Below are 23,047 nucleotides of genomic sequence, written 5' to 3' on the forward strand. Positions count from 1 at the left end.
GCTTTCAAATCTGGGAAGTAACTCCATTATTTGGTCATTTTGACAATATTTCGTTTAACCCTTAACCGACACACTTGGGTCCTAGGGACCCGATGGAAATTTACTTTGCCTTGCATTATGAAGTGATTGGCAGCAATGACGTGACTGGCACAGTAGTCTCCTAGCCCTTTGTTCTCTTCGATCCAGTGGAGTGGTTAACGTTGTGAGGGTACTAAATGTGACAAAAGCAACTAGCATTGGGTCTCCAGGACCGAGGTGTGTCATTTGCGTTAACGTGATTTTTACATCGACCAAGCTAAATCGAGAATTGTAAACAAAAAATACATCCTTGCAATCTTGAATCATCCCCTAACAGATATTAATGAATATCAGTGGCGCTGATAGAAATTATGAGAGGTTAGTGAACATGAATGAGATACAGCAGAAATTGTAGACGAAGATGGTAATGAAGGTGAATCTGCCAATGTAGAAGGTGATGAATAAGAAGCTGAATATGGTAGTAAGACTGAGAAATCTAATTTCTTTTATGGTAAAAACTGGTATACGTTGCCTAAATTATTTTGAAAAGTGAGAAAAATTGCCTAGAGAAAGGTACTATACGAGCGCCGTGAGGCTTTGGTAAAACTAATGTAGTTGTTATTTTTCTTATTTATTTTATAATTAATATAATTAATATTTAATTACTGGCACATTAGGGCTTCTCACATATGAAGTTTTGAGAATGACACTGATAGTTCTTCATATACACTCATTTCTATATATGCATATTTTGTCATTATGTAAATATATTTATCAAAAGATATCTATTTGTTACAGTGTGAATATATTTTTATATCATATGAACATACTGTTGTTTCAACTACCAGTAAACACTTTTCAAGGCATCATGAACAAATATTGGGTATTTCCAAATTTTTATGTACATAAAAAATAAAATATAAAGCTGGGTCGCAAGGACCAAGGTGTGTCTTAAGTGTAACTTTTTTAGGTGTGTCGGTTAAGGGTTAAATCATTAAAAATAAATGAAGGTAAGATATGAGTGCCAAGCTCACAGATATACCAACGTTGTTACCCACAAACATATATCAATTCAAGGTTATTCTGTTCATTTTAATATTTAATATGATTGCAAAATATATACATTTATGAACTGCACTATGTAGCCAAAATGCACCAGACACCCAGTGCTGTTCATTCCAAAGACACCAGCCAGGTAACTGGTTTTTAACCTATTTTTTTTCCATTGCAGGTAAATAATAACAAATTATGTCAGAGTTTTATTAAAAAACACAACTGAAGAAGTTTTATAGTGCCTAAAATAACCTATTTTGCTTGTTACAACCTATTTTAGGTTTATACGCCTAAATTAGACCCTTTTTTATGTACTTTTTTAAGATTTTACAGGATTTTTATACCTCACAGAGGAATTTACTCAGTTTGGTGATGAAAATTTCAATGACTGGCATGTTTGAAACATGTTTTCTGTATATTTCCCTCCCTCCAAGTCTATGACGTTCTACAAAGCTCCAAACGAAACAAGAAAACAAACTGTCCTTGCACCACCCCCCCCCCTCCACCTTTTGCACCCAATCACCTGCAAGTTTCATTCTTTTGTGGCATTCAAGCCTTGCGAAGTAATGTTTCTTCATACAAATATGCACCTCTGACTATGTTTCTGTTGAAAGATAATTTTCAGCATATAAAATGATCCTCACGCACAACAGGTGTAGTTTGACTGTGAATAACATGAGAAAAGATTCAGACTAGTCACTAGAACCATGATAAAATTCAAGTATAATTCCAGGTTTTCAAGGCGAACTTTCAAAAAATTCAAGGGTACAAGCAGATGCATTCCAACCTTACGTATTACCGACTCCGACCTTCCACACACACAAATATACAAGCAATAACAATGTAAAGGGTCCATGTGATTCCAATGTTTCCAAAAATTTGCCTAATTATCTTATTTTGCAACAATGTTCTGTTTGTCATATAGATTGTTCTGCAAAAGACACTTACAAAGTAAATGGATTGAGAAAATTATGTTTTATTTTCCACACAGCTTTCTTTTTCTTCCTCGATAAAAAAAAAGCCAAACTGAGAGAAACTTGCCTCAGGGCATTTATAAATATGTATAAATTTAATGGGATTTGGATTAATAAAAGTTGCAATTTTTCACATCTACGGAGAAAAAAATTGGAATAGAAAAAAACATCTGCTTGTACCTCTTTCTCATGTTTACCAAAATTTATGCATAATTCACACAGCCAATAATTCACGTATAATTCCTGGAATTCAGATTAGCCACCCTGATATTGTGCAGCAAATTATACACATGTAACTCATTTTTCATATCAAAGAGCAACTTCTGCTAACAGCACAAGTATAGCATTACAATAATTTGTGGACAATTTTGAAAATGATGAAAAGAAATGAAAATTTGGTTACAAAATTAATATTTGGTTGTTATATATACCTATTAAAATTTCTTGCGATTCTTGTGAAATTTTGTTTTTTTAACGATTGTATCTAATCAGTATTTTTCAGGAATTTTGTACCACTTTAAGTTTTTCAGAACTTACTTCTGGATTTTTCGAGCCTAAAAATCCGAGGTCTACTAATAAGATGTCGGACCTCCCGTCGCTATTATTACAGCATTTACTCTTTGGGGCAGGCTTTCCACTATGTTCTGGTACACGGTGGTAGATTCTTTTCCGTTCATCCTGTAGCCTTGTGAATAGTCCATGGGTGGTTTTCGGTTGAGTGGGTCTGGCATGCAACTGATGCTCCAGTTCATCCCAAAGATGTTAAATTTGGTTCATGTCGGGGTTTTGATTGTCCTCGAACCACGATGCAATGGACAGGGGCATTATCATACTGATAAAGAAAAGGGCCCATTCCAAACTGTTGCCACAGTGTGGGCAGCATGCTATTGTCTAAAATATGCTCATAAACACCACCGTTCATGTTGCCATTGACCAAAACTAATTGCCCGAGTCCAAACCAGGAAAAACAGCCCCCCGGACCATGACACTACCACCAAATTCACTTGGGTGTCCGGTGACTTTTGGCTATATAGTGTATATCGATGAATTAAGAACACTTATATCCAACAGAACAGAGAATAAGTTGATAATATTGTATAATTTTAGAAGAAATATAAACAAGCAACTTCTTTCTTTGCAAAAACGAACGAACTCCTACATGATTTATGTACAACAAATAATAAGTTTTAAATTTTAAATAAGCTTTGAAAATCCAAAATTTAATGTTTATCAAACTCTTAGCATCTCAGTTTTGAAAAAAATAAGTAGACTTTACAAGATAAAAATTTAACTTAATTGTATTTATGTTCAGTTTATAATTTTTTTTTGTAAACATATCTATTTAGAAAGCAAAAAAAAAAATAGAAATCTGTATTACAACATTAACTGATAAATGTTAACAAATAACTTAATATCTAGTTCAAACAATACATTTAACTTTAAAACAGAAGTAGTATATACACACAAAAATCAATTCCCAAAAAACAAATTTTAAAAGCAAAAAAGTTTTGGTATTGCAAAAGCAAGCATATTAACATTCCACAAGCAAATATATAGCTCAAGCAACATAAAAATAAAAAAAAGTGGGAAATAAAAATATTTCCTTAACTATGCCACTCCAATACTATGGATAAATCCCCAAACCCATGTGTTTATCATTATCTTATTCAATTCATTTCAAGACATTAACACACACACATAGACATATATTAGGAATGGGATAGTACTCTATTGATGAATCAATAAAATTTTTGGAGATCCGTTACATTATTGGCATGAACTGATTTACAGATATTCTAGACAAATCAATCCATTTGATGATTTATTGGTTCCATCCCTATTCAAAAGATCATATGCATGACATAATTGAATTCCCAGCACCTACATTTAAAACCACTTGGTATGTTACTTCATCAGGAAAAAATTCTGCCTGCCCAATTAAAAAATGATAAAACTTACAAAAAATGGATAAAATATACAGCAGGGGATAAGCAATATTGTGCAAACAAACTCATGGTGCTATGAATAATCTATGGGCTCAATAAATAGATGTTAAGGATTCAATTATCTTGTATAGATACTCGTATCTTTGGAAAATATCCAACTATACATTTTCCAAGGACAGAATGGTTATTTAGGTAATTTTGATTATAATATCGGTAGAAGATTCCTGATGGGAGCTCCAAAATTTCAGTGTTGACCCACCATCTTGAGGACAATTGAGGACTCTACTCTCTAAAGCTAGAAAACAGCTGTGACGGCCTTGATGTGCTGACTATGCTTCACTCTACAAAAAGCTTCTTTAGAGGCCCTGCCTCTCAAAGGGCTGAGTCGCAGAGTTTGCTTTTATCAGTAGTTTGAGAGGATGAAAATGATGGATTCATCATGATAGAGAAATCAGTGGTGGTTTTTTGTGTTGCATGATCTTATGGTGATGATTTAGTATGAATGCAGCAGTGTTGCATGATTTTATGATGATGTAAATGTAAATGAAGCTGTGCCATTTTGATGAAAATCTACATTTGGGGAACATTATAATGTTAATAAAGGGTGGCTTGAAAATATTACACAGCTCCACCAAGGCATTTGAAACCCTGGCATGGGAGAAGTGGCACTAGTGTCCCTAGTTAAAGTCACAAGGAAGCCTGTAGTTCAAATATTTTCCAAGGTTTCAGAAGTCTTGGTGCTACTATATAAGAAACATTGATTTAAAAAATAGAGAGCATACTACTGTAGAGCAGAAAAGCTGATAAATGTGAAGTATTAATGGAGACCAAGTAAAGTTTTAGAAGTACTTCTGAAAGAGATCAGAAAAAAAAAGTTTTGAATACCACAAGCAAATTTAAATTCTCAACGTTAAAGACATTAAGTTTCACTGCAGTAATTTAAGCAAAAGAAAAAAAAAATCCACGCTCGATCAGGACTCCAACCTCGATCTCTGTTCTACCGAGCCAGTCCTGGTTTCACCCGAGTTTTGTTTCTGCTGCTTTATGTATGTGGGCATCAAGTTTAACTCTTGGTGAAAGAAATAAGAAACATGTAAGATAATATCAAAACTATCTTACCTGCCTCAAGGTGCCCATGTCAAAAAATGGGAAAATGTTCTTTAAAAGGAATTGTATGTATAAGTTTAGAAGCACTAAGTTATTTTAAGTCCACTTTAAGCTCAGATAGGCTAATAGGGACTGGACCTGTAATGCAAACAACTACGCAAGTACCTCAGCCAGACATCAAACCGAGACCTCTTGATTACAAGGTAATCTTACCACCACACCGTCAGGTTAACACTAGAATCATTAATAAAGATATCAAGGCAACACATCTCTTTCAGCCTACTTTATATTTGATGAGCAAGATTCAGCCACAAACTGAGTTCGTCCACTTTATGCACAGAAAGGCTAAAAGGGACTGAACCTACAGTTTAAAGTGGGATCCAAACCACTATGTGCCTCCACCGGGTATCGAACCTGGGACCCGATGATTACAAGGTGATGACACTACCACTACGCCATCAAGGAGGCCCTCGGCCACAAACTGATCCACCAGACTATGTTCTCCTCTTATCCATTTTATTCATGATCAGATGTACATTATATTGCTACTTCTGTGGTATTTTATGCGAGCTATAATGTAGAATAATAATGTGAATATGTAACATTTTCTACTGTGAGTTTTTGCTTCAGATTGAATTTTTTGAACTATATTTACTTTTGTCCCATTTCTATGTACTCACTTAATTTTTCTTTCAATGCATATTTAGGTTACCCACATAACATAAATGCCCTCCTTTATTAAAGGCAGCTCAATATTTCATTCAGAATTTGAAAGTAATCAGGTGTATACTTGAACAGGAACCCAGAAAAGGTTAGTGATGGGACCCAGCATGTTGCAGATGCAAAATCCAATTAAAATAACAGTTGTTGGCCCACATAAAATGTTTTCCTTCATTTTTCCTGCAGTTATTGCTAAAGCACAGTGTGCTTAAGATGAAGAATTGTCACACGTTCCTTTCCGTAAAAGCAACGATTTATGGATATTTTTTACTCTGATAATTCGCACATACAAATGACAAAATATCAATCTTGTTAAAGAATATTTGTGCAAGCCTTGAGAAAATATTGAAGTGTTCTATTCCTTAATTCACTTGATGTCTTTTGAAATCTCCCTGCAATTTATGAGTATCTTTCTTCTTCATTCAGAGAACAGCATTATTACTCCACTTCTAATAAAGCATTCAGCAAGAGTTGAACAACTAAAAAATTTCAGAGTTTCTTTCTCTTTGACTCAGGCATTTTATTCAACACTTCTTTCAACATTTGTTGAAAACTAAAAGTAAATAATTTTGATGTATATGTTATAGGACTGAACTGATACCGATTCCCACCGATACAGATACTTGGAAATTGTTATAATTTAAAGCTGTTCAAAATATTGAACAATATTAGTGCGTAAATATTTACTCCAATTATATGCATCAATTTACCAAGAATTTTGCTTTAAAATATTCAAGAATTACATCAGAATATTAAAATACATGTTATTTAATCACAAAATACAGAGTTTTACTGCAAAATTGGTTCAAAATATAAAGTTTGAATTTTGCATAATTTCCAGGATAATTAAGACTCTGCGAAACTGTCGTGCAGATTTTATGAACGATCAAAATGTTGGAAAAGTATTGGACAGTATCGGTAAATAAATTACAACCAATATTTCCAGATATCGATACCAACACATCAGCATCGGTATCGGCTCAGCCCTAATATATTATTTCTCACCGTCACTGAATATGCAAATTTCCTCGCAAGTGTTAAATCATATTGCAATGTTTTTTAAGAAAATGTAGAAAAGGAAGAATTTTCATTGTGCTTTCAAAATTTTCCATAACTGTACCATGAAGCCAGTCCTATATAGAGCTCGCAACAATGCTCTAAAGCAGGGTACATGCAATTCAGACTATATTTAAAGATGTGCTACGAGGGTCACTATTTCTATTTTGAGCCTAACAATGAAAAAACAGGAATTTGGCATTGAAAACTGCTTTATTGTTTTTCGAAGTATTCTCCTTTATGGTCAATACACCCTTGCATTCGTTCGAACCATTTGTCAAAGCAGTTTTTCCAATCTTCTTGAGACACCTCCATAATATGGTTTTTGAACGCATCAACGGGGTCTTCCGCCGACGAAAATCGTTGTCCACACAATTTATTCTTGACATTCGGGAACAAGAAGAAGTCATTGGGTGCCAAATCATGACTGTACGGCGGATGACCCATCAATTCGATTTTTTGACTGTTCATAAAGTCGGTTGTTAGACGAGATGTGTGACAGCTGGCATTGTCTTGACGAAGAATGATCCGACGGCGTTTGTTTGTTTTCCGTATTTGACGGAAGACCTCTGGCAAACAAATTGTTGTGTACCATTCAGAGTGGACTGTTCTACGTTCCTCTAAAGGCACAGTTGCCACATGACCAGTTTTCCCAAAAAAACAGGCAGCCATTTGTTTCGATGTGCTTCGAGCGCAAACAACTTTTGTTGGATTGGGTTCATCTTGAAACACCCATACAGTCGACTGCTGTTTACGTTCCGGCTCATATGCATACATCCATGATTTGTCACCTGTTACAATCTTATATACGTCTTTTGAAGCACCACGATTGTATTTATTGAGCATTTGTTTGCACCAATTGACGCGAGCGTCTTTTTGAGTTTTTGTCAAATTGTGTGGGATCCAACGAGAACATACCTTTCTCACAGCTAAATGATCATGTAATATTTTATATATGCTGGTGGAACTAATGCCTATGGTTGCCTCAATCTCACAGTATGTCACATGACGATCTTGCAGTATTAGGTTTTGCACAGCATCAATGTTTTCTTGAACAACAACTGATTTTGGACGACCTTCGCGAATCTTGTTGGTGAGCGAATGGCGGCCACGATTAAATTCGTTATACAAGTGTTTCACAGTGGCAAAGGATGGGGCTTCATCGCCAAATGTGGAAGTAAGTTGATCAATGCACTCTTGTCTTGATAATCCACATCGAAAATCGTAAAAAATCATCGCACGAAAATGTTCACAAGTTAATTCCATTTTATTGTTGTCGCGCAATCTCCAAGGCAACATAAACAACACAAATCAAGCTATTGACAAAACATTTGAAGTACGTTATGGTCAATAATGCCAGACGATTCCGTGCAAACGTCAAATCGCGCCTAACTTCAATCAGTGTTGCCAAGGCTCAAAATATAAATAGTGGCCCTCGTACCTTCTCCACTTAAAGTTCTGTAAGCTGATTAACATCATACAATAGCAGTATTCCCAAGCTAAGAAGCTATGCTATCTCATGTGTCTTTCACCACCTATTATTACTTTCCACAAACTACCCACAAAGCTAGGACTCTCTACGAACTATGGATGGGACTATAGTTTCACATGCTGGTTACTATCAAGCTTCATCAACTAATAAAACAATTATAATTTCTCATAGGTATATTTTTCTTCAGACATTGGCCAGGTATGTGTTCCAAAAGTTATTGAATGGCACTTGGCTGTGTTTTAAGCCTGCATGTGAAAATTATGAAGCTCATAAAAATATTGAAGTTTGTTCTTCCACGAAATGCAGAGTGGAAGATGAGTTTGTTCCATGTGCTAGTTGCAGACAATGCACATGATGTGCATGGTTGCTTCAAACTGCACCAATTTGGAAAAAAAATGTGATAACTTGAATAGCATATGCACAAGATAAGTACATCTGTAACTGCTCTTATAATGTGAAATGAGCAATAGGGTTTATATCTGCTATGAAAACAGGTCTCCCCATTGGATGCCATGTGCACATCTTTCATACATTATAACTGATGCTTTTACCTAGTGCATTTTTAGTCATAAAATATCTGGTTTAATAAATTCACAAGGCTGGTTATTTACATTTGAATTGTGTGTTTAGTTATGACTTAAGGAAATAAACTTGCCACTGATGAGTGGTTGATAAAAAACATTGTTTGTTTGTTGCCAGTAAAGCTTCAAGGAGTATATATTAATTTCTATCCAGCCGTTTTCTCTACTGCCACCAGTTGCATGAAGAAACTAAATAATATAATATAATATAATAGATAAATACTTTGAACTATTGGGATAATTTCACAACTTGAATGTACATACTTGCTAGCCAACTGCCTTCACTACACTTTGTATATACTCTAACTAAAACGTCAACTCAGAACTTGTATATTAAACAAATTTTTATTCCTCTCTGGAAAAAATGTCACAATTTTTCTGTTGATGATATGAGTTATCTTGCAACATTTAACTTAATTTAAAATGAAGCAAGGCTTGCTGAACTACACACATTCTGAGAAGCTTGATTCTGAACGTAGAGAAACTTCATAACTGGCATGCCTCTTCAGATTTTAAGCAAATGCTTTCCTGCATACTACTCCCCAACCTTGCAATATTTAATCCTGCATGCAAAACAAATATGTCAATTCCTGTATTCACCTGAATCCTATTGAAACCTACTACAGCATCATATAAGCTCTTGGTTCCTGCTCTCAGTAAATTGATTGAACTTTTCATTTGCGAGTCAAGGTATGCTATGAAGGCAAATGCCTGCAAAGGGAAGACATAAAAAGCACTACACAAAATATCATATCAGCAAAATTACTAAAGATAGCTCTTACCTTATTCCGAACATTAATCTGGAAACATCTCAAGTTTCTGTAAAACACACACACATACTCAAATATATTGGAACGAGACAGGAGGCAAGAAAATATAATACATGTTTACTGCAAAAAAGGCTACTGTTACTCCATAAATATAATACTAGTGCCAGGTGTAGCAGTAGGATCTTTTCATATGAGGCTATTGGGACAAAGTACTCACAGTGTACAAATGTACTTCTTGGTGGTCCTACCATTGCACTTGAAGTGAAAGAAAAAAAAAAGAAAAACACTTCTCGGTGGCCCATGCAGGACCATTTGATCAGTGCTACAGCCTTGAGGTTATTTTGTAAATACCTCATGTAAATTTTAGCTGTAAACAATCTGCCTTATAATTGTTATTGAGATTCTTATTTCACTCAACTCTCTCTCAAATGAAAAGTCTCATCAGCTCAGTTCATTGGTGATGCAGGTCAAATTTCAATCTCATTTTCTCGCTTATATAAAAAAAACACCACGATAAGACTTTCTCGGTATAAAGAGGAAGGATGGTAGTTAAAAATATCCAAAAACGAGAAAAATCGATTGGGGGTGTTTTGAGCTGTTCAAACCTGAAATTTGAACAGAGTATTCAAATTTTACCAAGTTACAATATTTGATCATATCATAATATGCTACCGTCTTTCCTCTTTACAATGAGCTCAAGAACAATTCTGTATCTCCATTCGTTCCCGAGATATACGTAATTGAAAAGGGTATGTTGCTAAAAAACTGACATTTTGAACAACCCTCATATAATTCGTAATAATCATATTTCACAGGTATCGGTTTTGGAGCAAAGCAAAGCTGTGTACCAAATATCATCAAAATAGGTGACTATGAGGGTCAACTCCTGCCTGATTTGACATGGAATGACCCGTATTTATTTACCAAATGCAAAGTTTCCAAATTTAGTACAATCATGGATTTTCAAAGGGATTGTTACAACCCAGAAGTGTCCAACTGCAGACATACTATATTTGTCTAACAGTCACATGAAATCAATGATCTGTTACACAATAGTAGCATTAAAATTTTTAAATCTTCAAAACAACTCTTTAATAACCACTAACCAATGTAAACCAACTAACAATGGATTCTTGAAATAAGTACAGCATTTCTGTAGGCTCTTGCAATGTTTCATCATTACGTAATGTCATACACCTTTGGTGAAATTGGCTCGCTTCATGTTTATATAAAAAGTAATGGACCAAAATTCAAAAACTGTTAATGTTAACTAAAAAATCTGGTTGCTAATTTCGAAATATTGTGCCAATTTACATATTTTATCTACAATATGTCAAGATCTATCCTTTTATATTTTGGGAATGGCAAGCAGGTTGTTGCATGTTTTCATTACATTTGTAAAACATGCAACCTAAAATAAAATAAACTATGCAGAGTGAAAGTTTTTAATTGTACCACTTATAGTGGTACAGATTCTCAGTCACTAGCATTTGCAAATATTAACAGCTTCTGCATCACATTTTATTCTGGCATGCCCTCACAACTACACTCACGTCCATAAGTTAAGGGATTTGCGAGATCCACTAGAAAACATTGGGCCACGTGATAATTGATGCAATAAGACATGCCATGGCAGCACTGAAACATGTGACATACATGTCAGACAGGTCGGCACCTCGCCTGCTCTGTATGAGACTGATCAGTGTGACAGGAACAGTCCGTGTGGGATGAGGTGTTTAGTAAAGTGTGTCTGACTGCATGTTGTATGCATTTGGCTCACAGTAATCAAGTCATAGCGAAGCAGGATGGCACAGCGAACACATTTGGAAGACAATATGCATTTTTGAATCATCGGCAAACTAAAGGCTGGCCAAAATCAACGAGAGGTGGGTCATAAGTTGAAAGTTTGCTAGTATCGTCATTTATTGTCTGTGGAGACTATTCCAAGGAGACAGGAACATTCAATGGCAATATGGGCAAGGTTGACCATGTGCTACAACCCATTATCTTGCTTTAAATACCAAAAGCCACCCAACCAGCCCAGCACATGCACTGGGTATAGACCTTGTAGAAGCCTCTGGGACACACTATCCCATCAGACTATGTATTGTCGGCTTCAAGAGGTTGCTCTGTATGCAAGGCATTCCTCTCACACAAAGACACTGCATGGCTCATCAAACATGGTGTATTGCTCACCGTGATTGGACCCAGGAACAGTGGGGTAGTGTGCTCTTCACGGATGAGTCTCTGTTTATCCTGGTGAGTAATTCTCAGCACCTGTTCATCTAGTGTGCTCCTGAGACACGTTACAACCCTGCCAATATGGTGGAAAGGGACCGATATGGTTACCAGTGTTCTCATCTGGGGAAAGGGGGGGCATCATGTTAGCAGCACCTATGCTGTTGCATGTGTTTCCGCAGGGTACTGTGACAGCTGTGGTCTATAGGGACAGTATATGTGAGACTTTTCCATGGTGCATATGGACCTGGGTTCCGTCTGATGGATGATAATGTCAGACCACACAGAACGTGCCTGGTGGAGTATCTGCAGCATGAGGACAACACATGTCTGGAGTGGCCCGCTTGCTTACCAGATCTCAATCCGATTGAACATACATAGGATGCTCTAGGCTACAGGATTGCAGCCCCACTCCACCACCACGGACCATTGCAGACATCCGAAGGGCATTTGCCCAGCAATGGGGTACGTTATCGCAGGACATGCTGGACGGCCTGATTCACAGTATGGGGAGCTGTTGTGCAACCTGTATTGCCATTCAGGGTCACCACACCCTGAATTGAATGGTTTTGGCACTGTCCACCACGAAATGTATGCCACCGGTGGAGAGAGAGAGACCACACCACATAAGTGCTGCCCACTGTCATTTTCCACTTTTCCTGTATATCTTGCATCAGTATTACTGTGTCACATGTTTCAGTATGCCAGGGTATGTTTTACTGCATCAATTATTGCAGTAACCCAATGTTTTCTAGTAGATCTCACCAATCCCTTAACTTATGGACATGAGTGTAATTCAGTTCAAGATGCTGATATGAAAATATCAACCTCGCCAGAAATAGAATTTCTGCATCTATCACTGTCTCAGCTTCACATTTTTACTGACCAACTGACCAATATCATTCAGTTTCAAGTACTTAAGCAACCCACATGGAAATCTTATATTTTTACATGTGTGGGTATGTTCAAGGTCAAAGTTAAACTAACATGTGCCAACAAAAAGGACCAGCTGTTGGAAAATAAAAAAAAGCAACCAAAACATGTAAAAGACATGCTTCAAATTGAAACCCATTTCATAATTCAAATAATATAGTTGCCTTTCTCTCCTTAATGATAAGTGTTGTTGGAATTAAAGTACCTGTTATGTGGGGAGGGAAGGATTTTACCAATAACTAAAATATAGAGCTGAGCTGATACCAGTGGTATCGGGTATTGGTAAGTATTGGTTGAAGTTTCCTCGCTGATACAATGATATTGAGTGGCTACAAAAGCAGCAATGAGAAATAACTCATTTGTCAAGATTTGTCCTTTTCAAAGGTTCGTTCACCCTTCTTTGTGACCTGGGAGTTCAACACAGGAAGTTCAATGTAAATTTCCGAGAGATGCTGTACCCTCCTGGGAAGCAGATGACAAGATCAAAGGCAGAACTAAACGTGACATTTGCCAATTCTTGCTTGCAAACTTAGGGGAGTAATAACATGACGTTTTTCAAGACTCGTATTATGCTGGGTTGATTCCTTAGTTCCTTGGAAAGTGATGAACGTCACTGTGGGAAGGGTGGGTTGTGGATTCCTACCCTTCTGGGTTTTGTGCAACTCTTGGCCAATACCAAAACTGCAGCGACTTGCCTCTATCTCAAAAGGAAGAGAGTAATGGACAGGAGGGCATAAACAGAGCCGATCAAATGAGCATTATTATATATCTGTATATATTTTTATGTCGTTTTCCTCCCTCTGCAGGTTAACCCAAAAAGAGAACAATATTTTTTTACATTACATTGAAGCAGGAACACTCATAACACTCCACCGATTTTTCACTCTAAGTGGAACACTTCAAAAAGGCTTCCAACTTTTCAAAAACTTTTTTTTTTAATCCTCTGGATCTAGAAATAAGTTCACATGAAATGTCACAATACATTTTAAAGTGCTATAATGATACACAAGAATAATTTGGTAGTTACTTAATGTCATTATATTATTAAAACCCTGATATCAACTATGATTTGATATAAGCAATCTGTAACCCTGAACAAATACACCCCAATATACAGTGACAGCCTTGACATCATCATGGGGATATGAAACAAAGAGAAGGGAAGGAAAAAGAAATGAAGTTTTGAAAAAATTCTCAAGACAAGAAGCAGATACAAATAAAGAAACCAAACATGAATACAATAAAATCCAACCAATGCACAACAATGATGCAATAAAGAAATATGAAAGTGAAATATAAGCATTAGATTTTTAAAAAGGGTCTAGGAACGTTTGTGATGAAAATGGAATATGAATGGCAAGCATTATGAATTCACAAATTCTACAAACAAATGGGTTTATATATTGCAAAAATCTAATGAAATGTACAGGACATACTAGGATTTAAACCTGGCTCTCTGGTATACTGTGCCATTGCTAAACCTGTGTGTTTAATTCAGTCCTGGCTTTGCTACATATTTTTAAGTGAGAAATATGTAGTGAAGTCAAAGTAGCTAAGTGCTTAGAGCAAAGGCATGGTACATCAGAGACCAGAGTTCAAATACTGGTTGAGCCCATACTTTTCACTAGCTTTCTATGCTAGATCATCTCCTATGTGCACCAGAATTTAATGTAAATTGATTTGTAGTTTTTAGTTAGTATTCCTAATTGTGCATTTGCTTGTTCAAATTTTATAATTCAAAAATAATAAAAAATATATGATCTGGGTTTAACAAGCAGTAATTTCTATTCACAGAATGCTTTCTTAAAAGTTAAATACTGATACTTAGACCCATATTAACCACTAGGTTGCAGCCAAGGGTGAATTGTTTCTGGGGGCACAAAATCACGAGATATCAGAATTAGTCAATACACACAGAAAAAATAAATAGCATGTCTCCATCATGCCATTATTGTTGTTTTACATACTATTGTATATTTATTGATTTGGTGTTTTAAGTCTACTTTGTGCACAGTAAGGCTAATCGGGACTGGACTTAAAGTTTAAAGTGGGATCCGAACCACTACATGCCTCCACCAGGTATCGAATCCAAGACCCCTTGATTACAAGGCGATGATGCTACCACTGAGCCATCAGGGAGGCCCTATTGCATATTGAAATTGATCTAATGAACACAATTGATATATTAATAAGATAAGTATAATTAAATTATTTGCTGAATGCAATGTGAGAAAAAATCTGCTATGTTGAGTTCATAAATGAATGACATACGTTGACCTTGCTCTGAGATTACAGAGACTTGGAGGAGAAAGGGGGGGGGGTCCTTAACAAATATTTCAACCTAGGGTGCTACATACCATTAATAAAGCACAAGCACTGCTGAAATTTAATATACGTAACAATATCATTTTTGCTGTTTACACAGATACGCTCATAGGTGGATTAAGAGGAACATTAACAATGCTGCTTGTTTGTGAATGTTATATTAAAATGCATTTCAGTCCTAATGAAAAATGTACTGGAATCTCGATTTTACATTTTCAAGATCCCACAGTGAAAAATTTTAAATGAAGGAAAAAATGCACACAAAAATTTTGAAACAGGAACATAAAATCGGGATTCCATTAAATATGTGTTTATATCTTGGATTTTTTAATCATTTTTCTCCCTCATGAGGTTAAATATGGCAATGAGAATGACTTGATGAATCTGATGAACAGACAAAACACAAAGAAACACCCTATCCCTAGCCTGAACTGGAGTATGGAACTCAACATGCAATACAATCAATATTATATTCAAGACAAATCACCAAAAATCTGGTCACATCATAACTATACTGGGTTAGGTTAGGTAAGTTTCAGTATGCTGTTGAAAAAAAACCCCACCAATTTGTCACAAATTTAATATGGTTAGAATCTCGAGTTAACTCAATTCTTAAAGCACTATGACAAGACGTAATGTCATAGAAACTAGCCGATTATTTTTTCCAATTACAAGTTTCTATTTGTGCAGTGCCAATAATGAAACTTACTGGTGACAGTATCAAACTTGAAAGAGCTTTAGATTGTCCTGAACATGTTATAGCAAATATACACATCAACACCACACACATTTGACCTACTTGTATGTATTCATAATTGGGAAATCAGACACGCTGTAGTAGATAAATACAGAGAGACTAGTATTCACTTTATCTGCGAAATTTGTATGTATGAGGGGCATACTATAATGATTTACACTTTATTTTTATTTTTTTTCAGGTCCCATGGTCCACCATTCGAGAAGTGAGGACTGGCATATGAAGCTACGAGTCTAGTCTACCGATTGCAGGCAGCAGTGCCCAAAAAGGATTCCCGGTGTTCACACAGCAGCACGTTCCGTACATCATTGTCAGCGGACTATTGGACAACATGGAAAGCAACTATAATGGCCAGCGTTGGACAAGTTGGTTTCTATGGAGAGAGGGTGTGACCACAGCAGAGATTTACAGACGATTGGTGGCAGTGTGTGGTGAACATGCACCTTCATGGAAAACCGTTTACAATTGGGTGGAAGGCTGGAAAACAGGATGCACGTCAACAGAAAAAGGGACAAGTTGTGGAAGGAAAGTGACTGACAACACCAACAAACAATTCACGGGCTGAGCAAGTCACGATTCGCTGCAGGGTGTTTCTGGACAGGCCTGTGGTCACCTCCATTTCAGAAAACGTGATGCACCTGTTCTCAAGAATGACTTGCTCAACCCGTGAATTGTTTGTTGGTGTTGTCGGTCACTTTCCTTCCACAATTTGCCCCTTTCTCTGTTGACGTGCATCCTGTTTTCCAGCCTTCCACCCAATTGTGAACAGTTTTCCGTGAAGGTGCATGTTCACCATACACTGCCACCAATCTTCTGTAAATCTCAGCTGTGGTGTCACTCTCTCTCCATAGAAACTAACTTGTCCAACGCTGGCCATTATAGTCGCTTTCCATGTTGTCCAATAGTCCGCTGACAATGATGTACGGAACGTGCTGCTGTGTGAACACCGGGAATCCTTTTTGGGCACTGCTGCCTGCAATCGGTACACTAGACTCATAGCTTCGTATGCCAGTCCTCACTTCTCCAATGGTGGACCATGGGACCTGAAAAAAAATAATAAAGTGTAAATCATTATAGTATGCCCCTCGTAGTTTAATGAGTTCATGACTCTGGATAACAGAGACATGTGGGGGTGCAAATGTTCTCATGATAAAGAATAAGGCAGCAGATTTATATGACATGGGTCTACAAAAGATTTAACAATTGTGTTGACTGTACAGAGAAGTAGCATATGGTTAAAGATTATGACCATAAAACAAATGTGACAAATGTATGTGCACACTTTTAACAGTCTACTGAAAATTACTTTCTGAATATCCTTCATATAAGATCGTCCCTACTGAGAAAACTCATCAATCTGAAACTGGATAATCTCAACATCTAATATAAGGTTCAGTCAGTGGAAAACAGGCTCCCCTCTCAATGTGTAGATGCCACGGTACCACGAAACTACTGCTACTGGAAGGGGGTTTTGTTGTCGTCTGGTAGATAGCAGTCTGTGAAGGCTTCTGTGCGAGTGTGAGCCCTGTGAAGTGCATAAGTGCAGAGACTTGCAGTCTGGCATATTATGGAGGCCAGGAAGGAAGAGCAGCAAGCAGTCATGTATTTCCTGGTGGCAGAAGGTGCTAGTACACAAGACATTCACAGTCGAATGGCAGCAGTGTATGGAGAACATTCTTTATCTCTGTCGCAGGTGTAGGAGTGGAATTGGAGGTTTTGGGAAGGAAGAACGTCACTGCAGGACAATAAACAATGTTCCTCATACACTACCATAATTCGACAGTGAATGGCCCGCACACTAGCGCCATCTGCCACAAGGAGTTTCGTGGAGCCACCGCATCTACACGTCGAGATATACGAGGTTGCCTGTTTTTCACTGACTGACCCTTATACATAGAAAGAGGCTGAGGAAGGAAGCTCCGAATGTGGTAATGAGACAAAAGTTCTGATGTTGCAATATCTATAAGCATCCAATTCTTTAAAAAGTTGTACTTCCTTTACTTGCCAGCAAGTTTTATAGAACCACCTGCAGTATTTTTCAATCACAAAAACCCAAACTGATCCAAACAACAGATACTTACACTTTCTGACATTCTCAAAGCATTTAATACTTTTGCACGAGTATTTGTGAAGTGACTGTATGCTACACAAGAAGAGAAACAGAAAGTTGCAAAACTAAGAATCTTTGTACATGCAGATATATACATGGCTTCAATGCAGTGACTATAAATAACGAGACCACAATGTTTTAAAGTTAATTTCACAAAGAACAAAGCAAAAAAATAATTAAATAAAAATAAAGCAGCATTTCAACCACGTATGCATGACCAAACAATGTCTAGTAGTTCACTGTTGCCCAATAATTATTTTAAAATTACCTAAAACATACTTTAATTGGGAAAAGGACCCCATATAATTTTGATACTATATTGATAACAGATCAAAAATAATGAAGAAAGTATAATAAAGGAAGCACAGATCATTTGGGGTAGATATTTGCAGGATGATAGTGAGAGGAATTAGTCATCATGATAATTATAAATTTCAACTGCTTTTAATGTGATCTTGTCAAGAACTATTATCTATTTTATTTTGTGCCCTTGAAGGCTAATTAGGACTGGACATATAGTTTGAACTGAGAACATTTGTTGACAAGAGCTCAGTGTTTCATGATTTATGCTACTGATACCACTGGAACTCAGAATAAAGTACTGGTATTAAATTTATTGTTATAACAAGGTATCCTACCTGTTCAATATAAAATTATTTAAAGAACATGAATACTTCCTTAGCCTCTTTAATTAATGTATGCAACCAGATAACTGCAATGGGTTCAGTATTGGAAAAAGAAAATGTGTATTTGAACATTTATTTTGCAAAAAGAATGATATGTGAAATATATCTATCATAATATAAAGTAAATAAGTTCATAAAATAACAACATAAGGGCAGAACTTTTACACTAAAAGTTACAGGTTATTTTCAGATATATTTTAGTATAATAATCAGAAATTTTACTGTTAACTGATATGTCTATATCAGCAGATACTGGTACCAATTAATCTGTCCCATCCCTGGTAGGAGTTTTTCTTCTTTCTTTCTTTATTTTAAGATTTCGCTCCAATTTTTGTAATTTGCCAAATTAATGTTAAAACATAGTTGGTTGATGAAGAAACAATGAGTAGATTAAAAATAATTAGGGTCATGATGATAACGATGGAATTTACTCAACAATACTGGCCAATATGTATTCAAAGTCTGGGTGTCTTGCAGAATCTGCAAAAATGTCATGTGACACTTTCATGGCATCTAAATATCCTGGAAATTATGCAAAATCCATAATGTTTGCAAAAGCATTATGGGGAGAAATGGATTATGTGATTATTACATAAAATTATGAATATTTTAATGCAAAACTCTGGTAGAGAGTGATACGATATAGTTCCAATGTAAGACTTACATCTTAAAATTTATAAATATTCTCAACTATGTTCAATAGTTACAATTTTGATTGGCTCACAAAGTTCTTGGATTCAGATACCAGTCTGGGTACGAGTGTTCTTCCTGATGTGTCTAAATATTATTTTTTTTAAATTATCTCTCATCTTCATTGTCACGATTAGCCAAAAGTGGCCGAAAAGTGATGTTACAATTTTAAAAAATACAAAATAGTTACAATTTGAAGTGAATCGGTGTAAGTATTGGCAGTGATATTGACTTTGCCCCAAAAGTAATTCAAGGTAGCTTAATTCTACATGAAATTAATATTTATATCTTGGTTATTTACATCTCCAGGTTAATTGTGACAACGCGGATGAAATTCACATTGATGCAATAGATAAGTAAACAAAATTCAATCAAATAGCCATGCCTTAAGAATTCACAACTAGAACATCTAGTTTTGAAGCTTGCTATGATGACAACTTGGCCACAGAGGTTGACAAACTTTTCATTGCAATTGCTTATATACAGTTAAGTGCCAACTTTCGTTCCTCTAATGTTTGAAAAATGCAACATAAAATACAAGGTTATAAAACTAAATTTACATGAAATGAAACTCAGTAATATACATGATGCCACAACAAAACTGCATTAAGAATATCATGCATATCCATTCATCTATAAGCTTAAAAATGCCAACAAAAAAAAGTCACCTATCTGAAAAATATGCAAACTTTTAGTAGAAAGCACCTTCATTCTATCCAAAGATACAAATGCCTCATACAAAACCCGTGTACCACTCCGCAAAGAGACCATTGAATTTTTCAGCTGTCTATTGAAGAAAGAGACGATAGGAAATGCCTGAAAGAGAATCATTTCACAAGTATAGAATGCATTTCAAGTATTCTATAGAGCGTTTACCTCAATCAAGAAGCATGAACCACATTTCCAATTATTCATTCCAAGTTTTAAAACAGCACCACAATTACATTTTAATAACCGTATATACAATTATTACCGAAATTTTAATACTTAACTTTTATTGATATGATCTGTAGAAGTGAATAATTTTACTTCTTACACAAATAAACACTAAATCCCATGCAGTACAAAAGTCACTATCAATGAGAAATTTTTGTCAATACCGATAAGAGTAGTTATATAAAATTTACCATTGCCAATAGCTGATATTCTATTGATCTAATACAAAGTTGCAAATTATATTATATCTTGTAGTTTATGGATGATACAAGCATATAAACACAATTTTTGTTGTAACGTTTCAGGATAACACACATGCTCTTTTTCAGACCAAAAATAAATAAGGAACGTGCATTTCCCTTAAACATTACAATAAAAACTATGTTTATACAGGGTGTGACATGGGAAACAGACAGTTTTCAAATTGAGATTTTGAAGAAGGGAGGGGGGATAAGAATGGAAGTAGGGTGGCATTGAACTCTCTTGGCCATGCCATTTACAGCTCTCTTTGGATTAGCTAGGGTGGGCTCGACTCGGCATAACAGCAGTACATGCAATGCCAGTTGCAGTCATGGCACCGTGGACATCAGAGCATCGTGTGTTCGCACACGACAGTGTCATGAAGTGGCGAATGGTCCCATGACTCCCGATATTGAAGTTGTGTCGAAAGAGCCACTATGTTTCAATAAGTGACTCGTCACTTTTCACGAAACTGACGTATGTGAACACACAATACTCTAGCGTCTATGGCACCATGACTGTAACTGACATTGCATGTACTGCTGTCATGCTGAGCCAAGCCGATCCAAACTGAGCCAAAAATGGCATGGCCAAGAGAATTCAATACCACCCTACTTCCATCTTTACCACCCTCTCCCTTCTTTGAATTCTCCATTTGAAAACCCTTTGATTCCCGTGACGCACCCTTTATTAGGACTGAGCCGATATCAATTTGAACCGACACCAATATTGATGTCAATACGCTCACCAATTCCCACTGATACCAATACTGATGGTTGATGATTATAATAATTAAAAGTTTTTTGAAATATACAATAATAAGATTAATATTAGTGTGTAAGTTTTCCACTTATATGCATCAAGATAAAAAGGTTTTTTATTTGAAATATTTGAGCATTACATCAGGATATTAAATTACATGTTATATTATCACTACGGCTAGGATTTTCATGACTTAGAATATTTTTTTTGGTAAGCGTGATGTGTTCCCTAGACATATAGAAATTCATATTATGAAGAAACTAATTAAATTAAGATGCTTTTTAAGGGCATATATTGGCATATTTGGCCATTTCTGCAAGATAAGAGCATATATTGATGATGGATTTTTGGTTATATTCAGCATATTTTTTTCATTTTCAAGAAATATACAGTCATTTCAATGTGGATTCGTTCTTAGTCCCATGATACTTGAGTTTGTTTTTTTTGTTCTTTTTTTGACTGGAGCAAAATCTTTTTCATCTTTATTTGAAAATTTAAAGAAAGTATTCAATGTGCATTGCAACTCAGAGCCCATAAAGTGAACTAAAAATAGTATGTATGTGAAAAAATCTCAGCATTTAGATTTTGATGTTTGAAACAGTCCAGTTATTAAGGGCATATTTTTCAAATTATAGTGCATATTTTGTAAAATTTAGGTCATAAGAGCATATTTTGGTGATCTTTAGGTCATAAAAATCCTAGCCCTAATTATCACAAAATTCAATTTATTCACACAAAACTGGTGAAAAATAAAAAGGAACTTCGAATCTTGCATACATTTTCAGGATAATTAGACTCCGTGAAAGTGGCGCAAAGAGACTCCAAGAGAAATAATTCTACAATGCAAGCAATATGTACATACAAGAAAAATTATACAAATTATATGTTTATATGCATAAAAAATGACAGAATTTTATATCAACTTGTAGATTTATAGGCATTTCCGATTGGTAAAATTATCAGTTACTTCATCAATAGACTGACATATTTATACCAGTTAATCGTCCAATTCCTAAGGCAAATTCTTCAAATTCATAGCACAAATACAGTTTAAAGTCCCTTCTGTTATAAATAAATACTGCACCCATATTACTTACAAAAAAGTACATAACTACAATGGCCAACTGGTTTCATTGACTTGCTGCTACCATTCATAAGAGACTTTATTATGAGTCTATTAATAGACAAAAAATATATATTTATCTGTGACTAAACATATTTGGTGCTTATTGATAGAGGAAATTAATTTTAACTGTGTTTGCACTGTCAATGTGAATAATTTTACTTCATTGTGATTTAGCTAACATTAGATTTCAGGACTTTTGTGTTGAAGAAAAATTAATACAATTAGACTTCAAATTAACCAAGATATTCCTAAAAAGGTAGAAACGCTGCTCGTTTTTAACTGTTAAATCATATCAACCCTACATGGCCACTCTCTTCAGCAAAATGTGAACAATTCAGATTAAAGTCAGCATGTTAAAGCAATGCTAAATAATAAATAAATAAAAATTACTATCCCAAAACATAGTATTTTCAGTTTGATCTCATACCTGAACTTCATGTACTAGAGCTGAGTTGATACCACTTTGGGCAGACATTGATACTCTTGCCAATTTCCACTGATACCTATACTTAAACAATGTAACCACT

At 35.6% G+C, this 23,047-nt stretch overlaps 1 protein-coding gene across 7 annotated transcripts in view; it reads right to left on the reverse strand.

Annotated features, from left to right (window-relative positions):
- LOC145981960 (ATP-binding cassette sub-family C member 5-like) overlaps positions 1–23,047 on the reverse strand; it is a 119,695-nt gene that overhangs the window by 52,016 nt on the left and 44,632 nt on the right. For 4 of the 7 annotated variants that reach the window (XM_083115460.1, XM_083115456.1, XM_083115459.1 and 1 more), the window contains exon 11: positions 9,548–9,658. The exons of 2 other annotated variants lie outside the window; for them this stretch is intronic. In XM_083115460.1, coding sequence (XP_082971586.1) covers positions 9,548–9,658 — 111 coding nt within the window. Of the gene's footprint in view, positions 1–9,547; positions 9,659–20,161; positions 20,273–23,047 lie in introns of all 7 variants that reach the window. One more of the 7 variants, XM_083115457.1, reaches the window with a different exon arrangement.

Source organism: Lepisma saccharinum, chromosome 30 (genome assembly GCF_977018435.1).
Source record: "Lepisma saccharinum chromosome 30, izLepSacc3.1, whole genome shotgun sequence".
NCBI classification, from domain to species: domain Eukaryota; kingdom Metazoa; phylum Arthropoda; class Insecta; order Zygentoma; family Lepismatidae; genus Lepisma; species Lepisma saccharinum.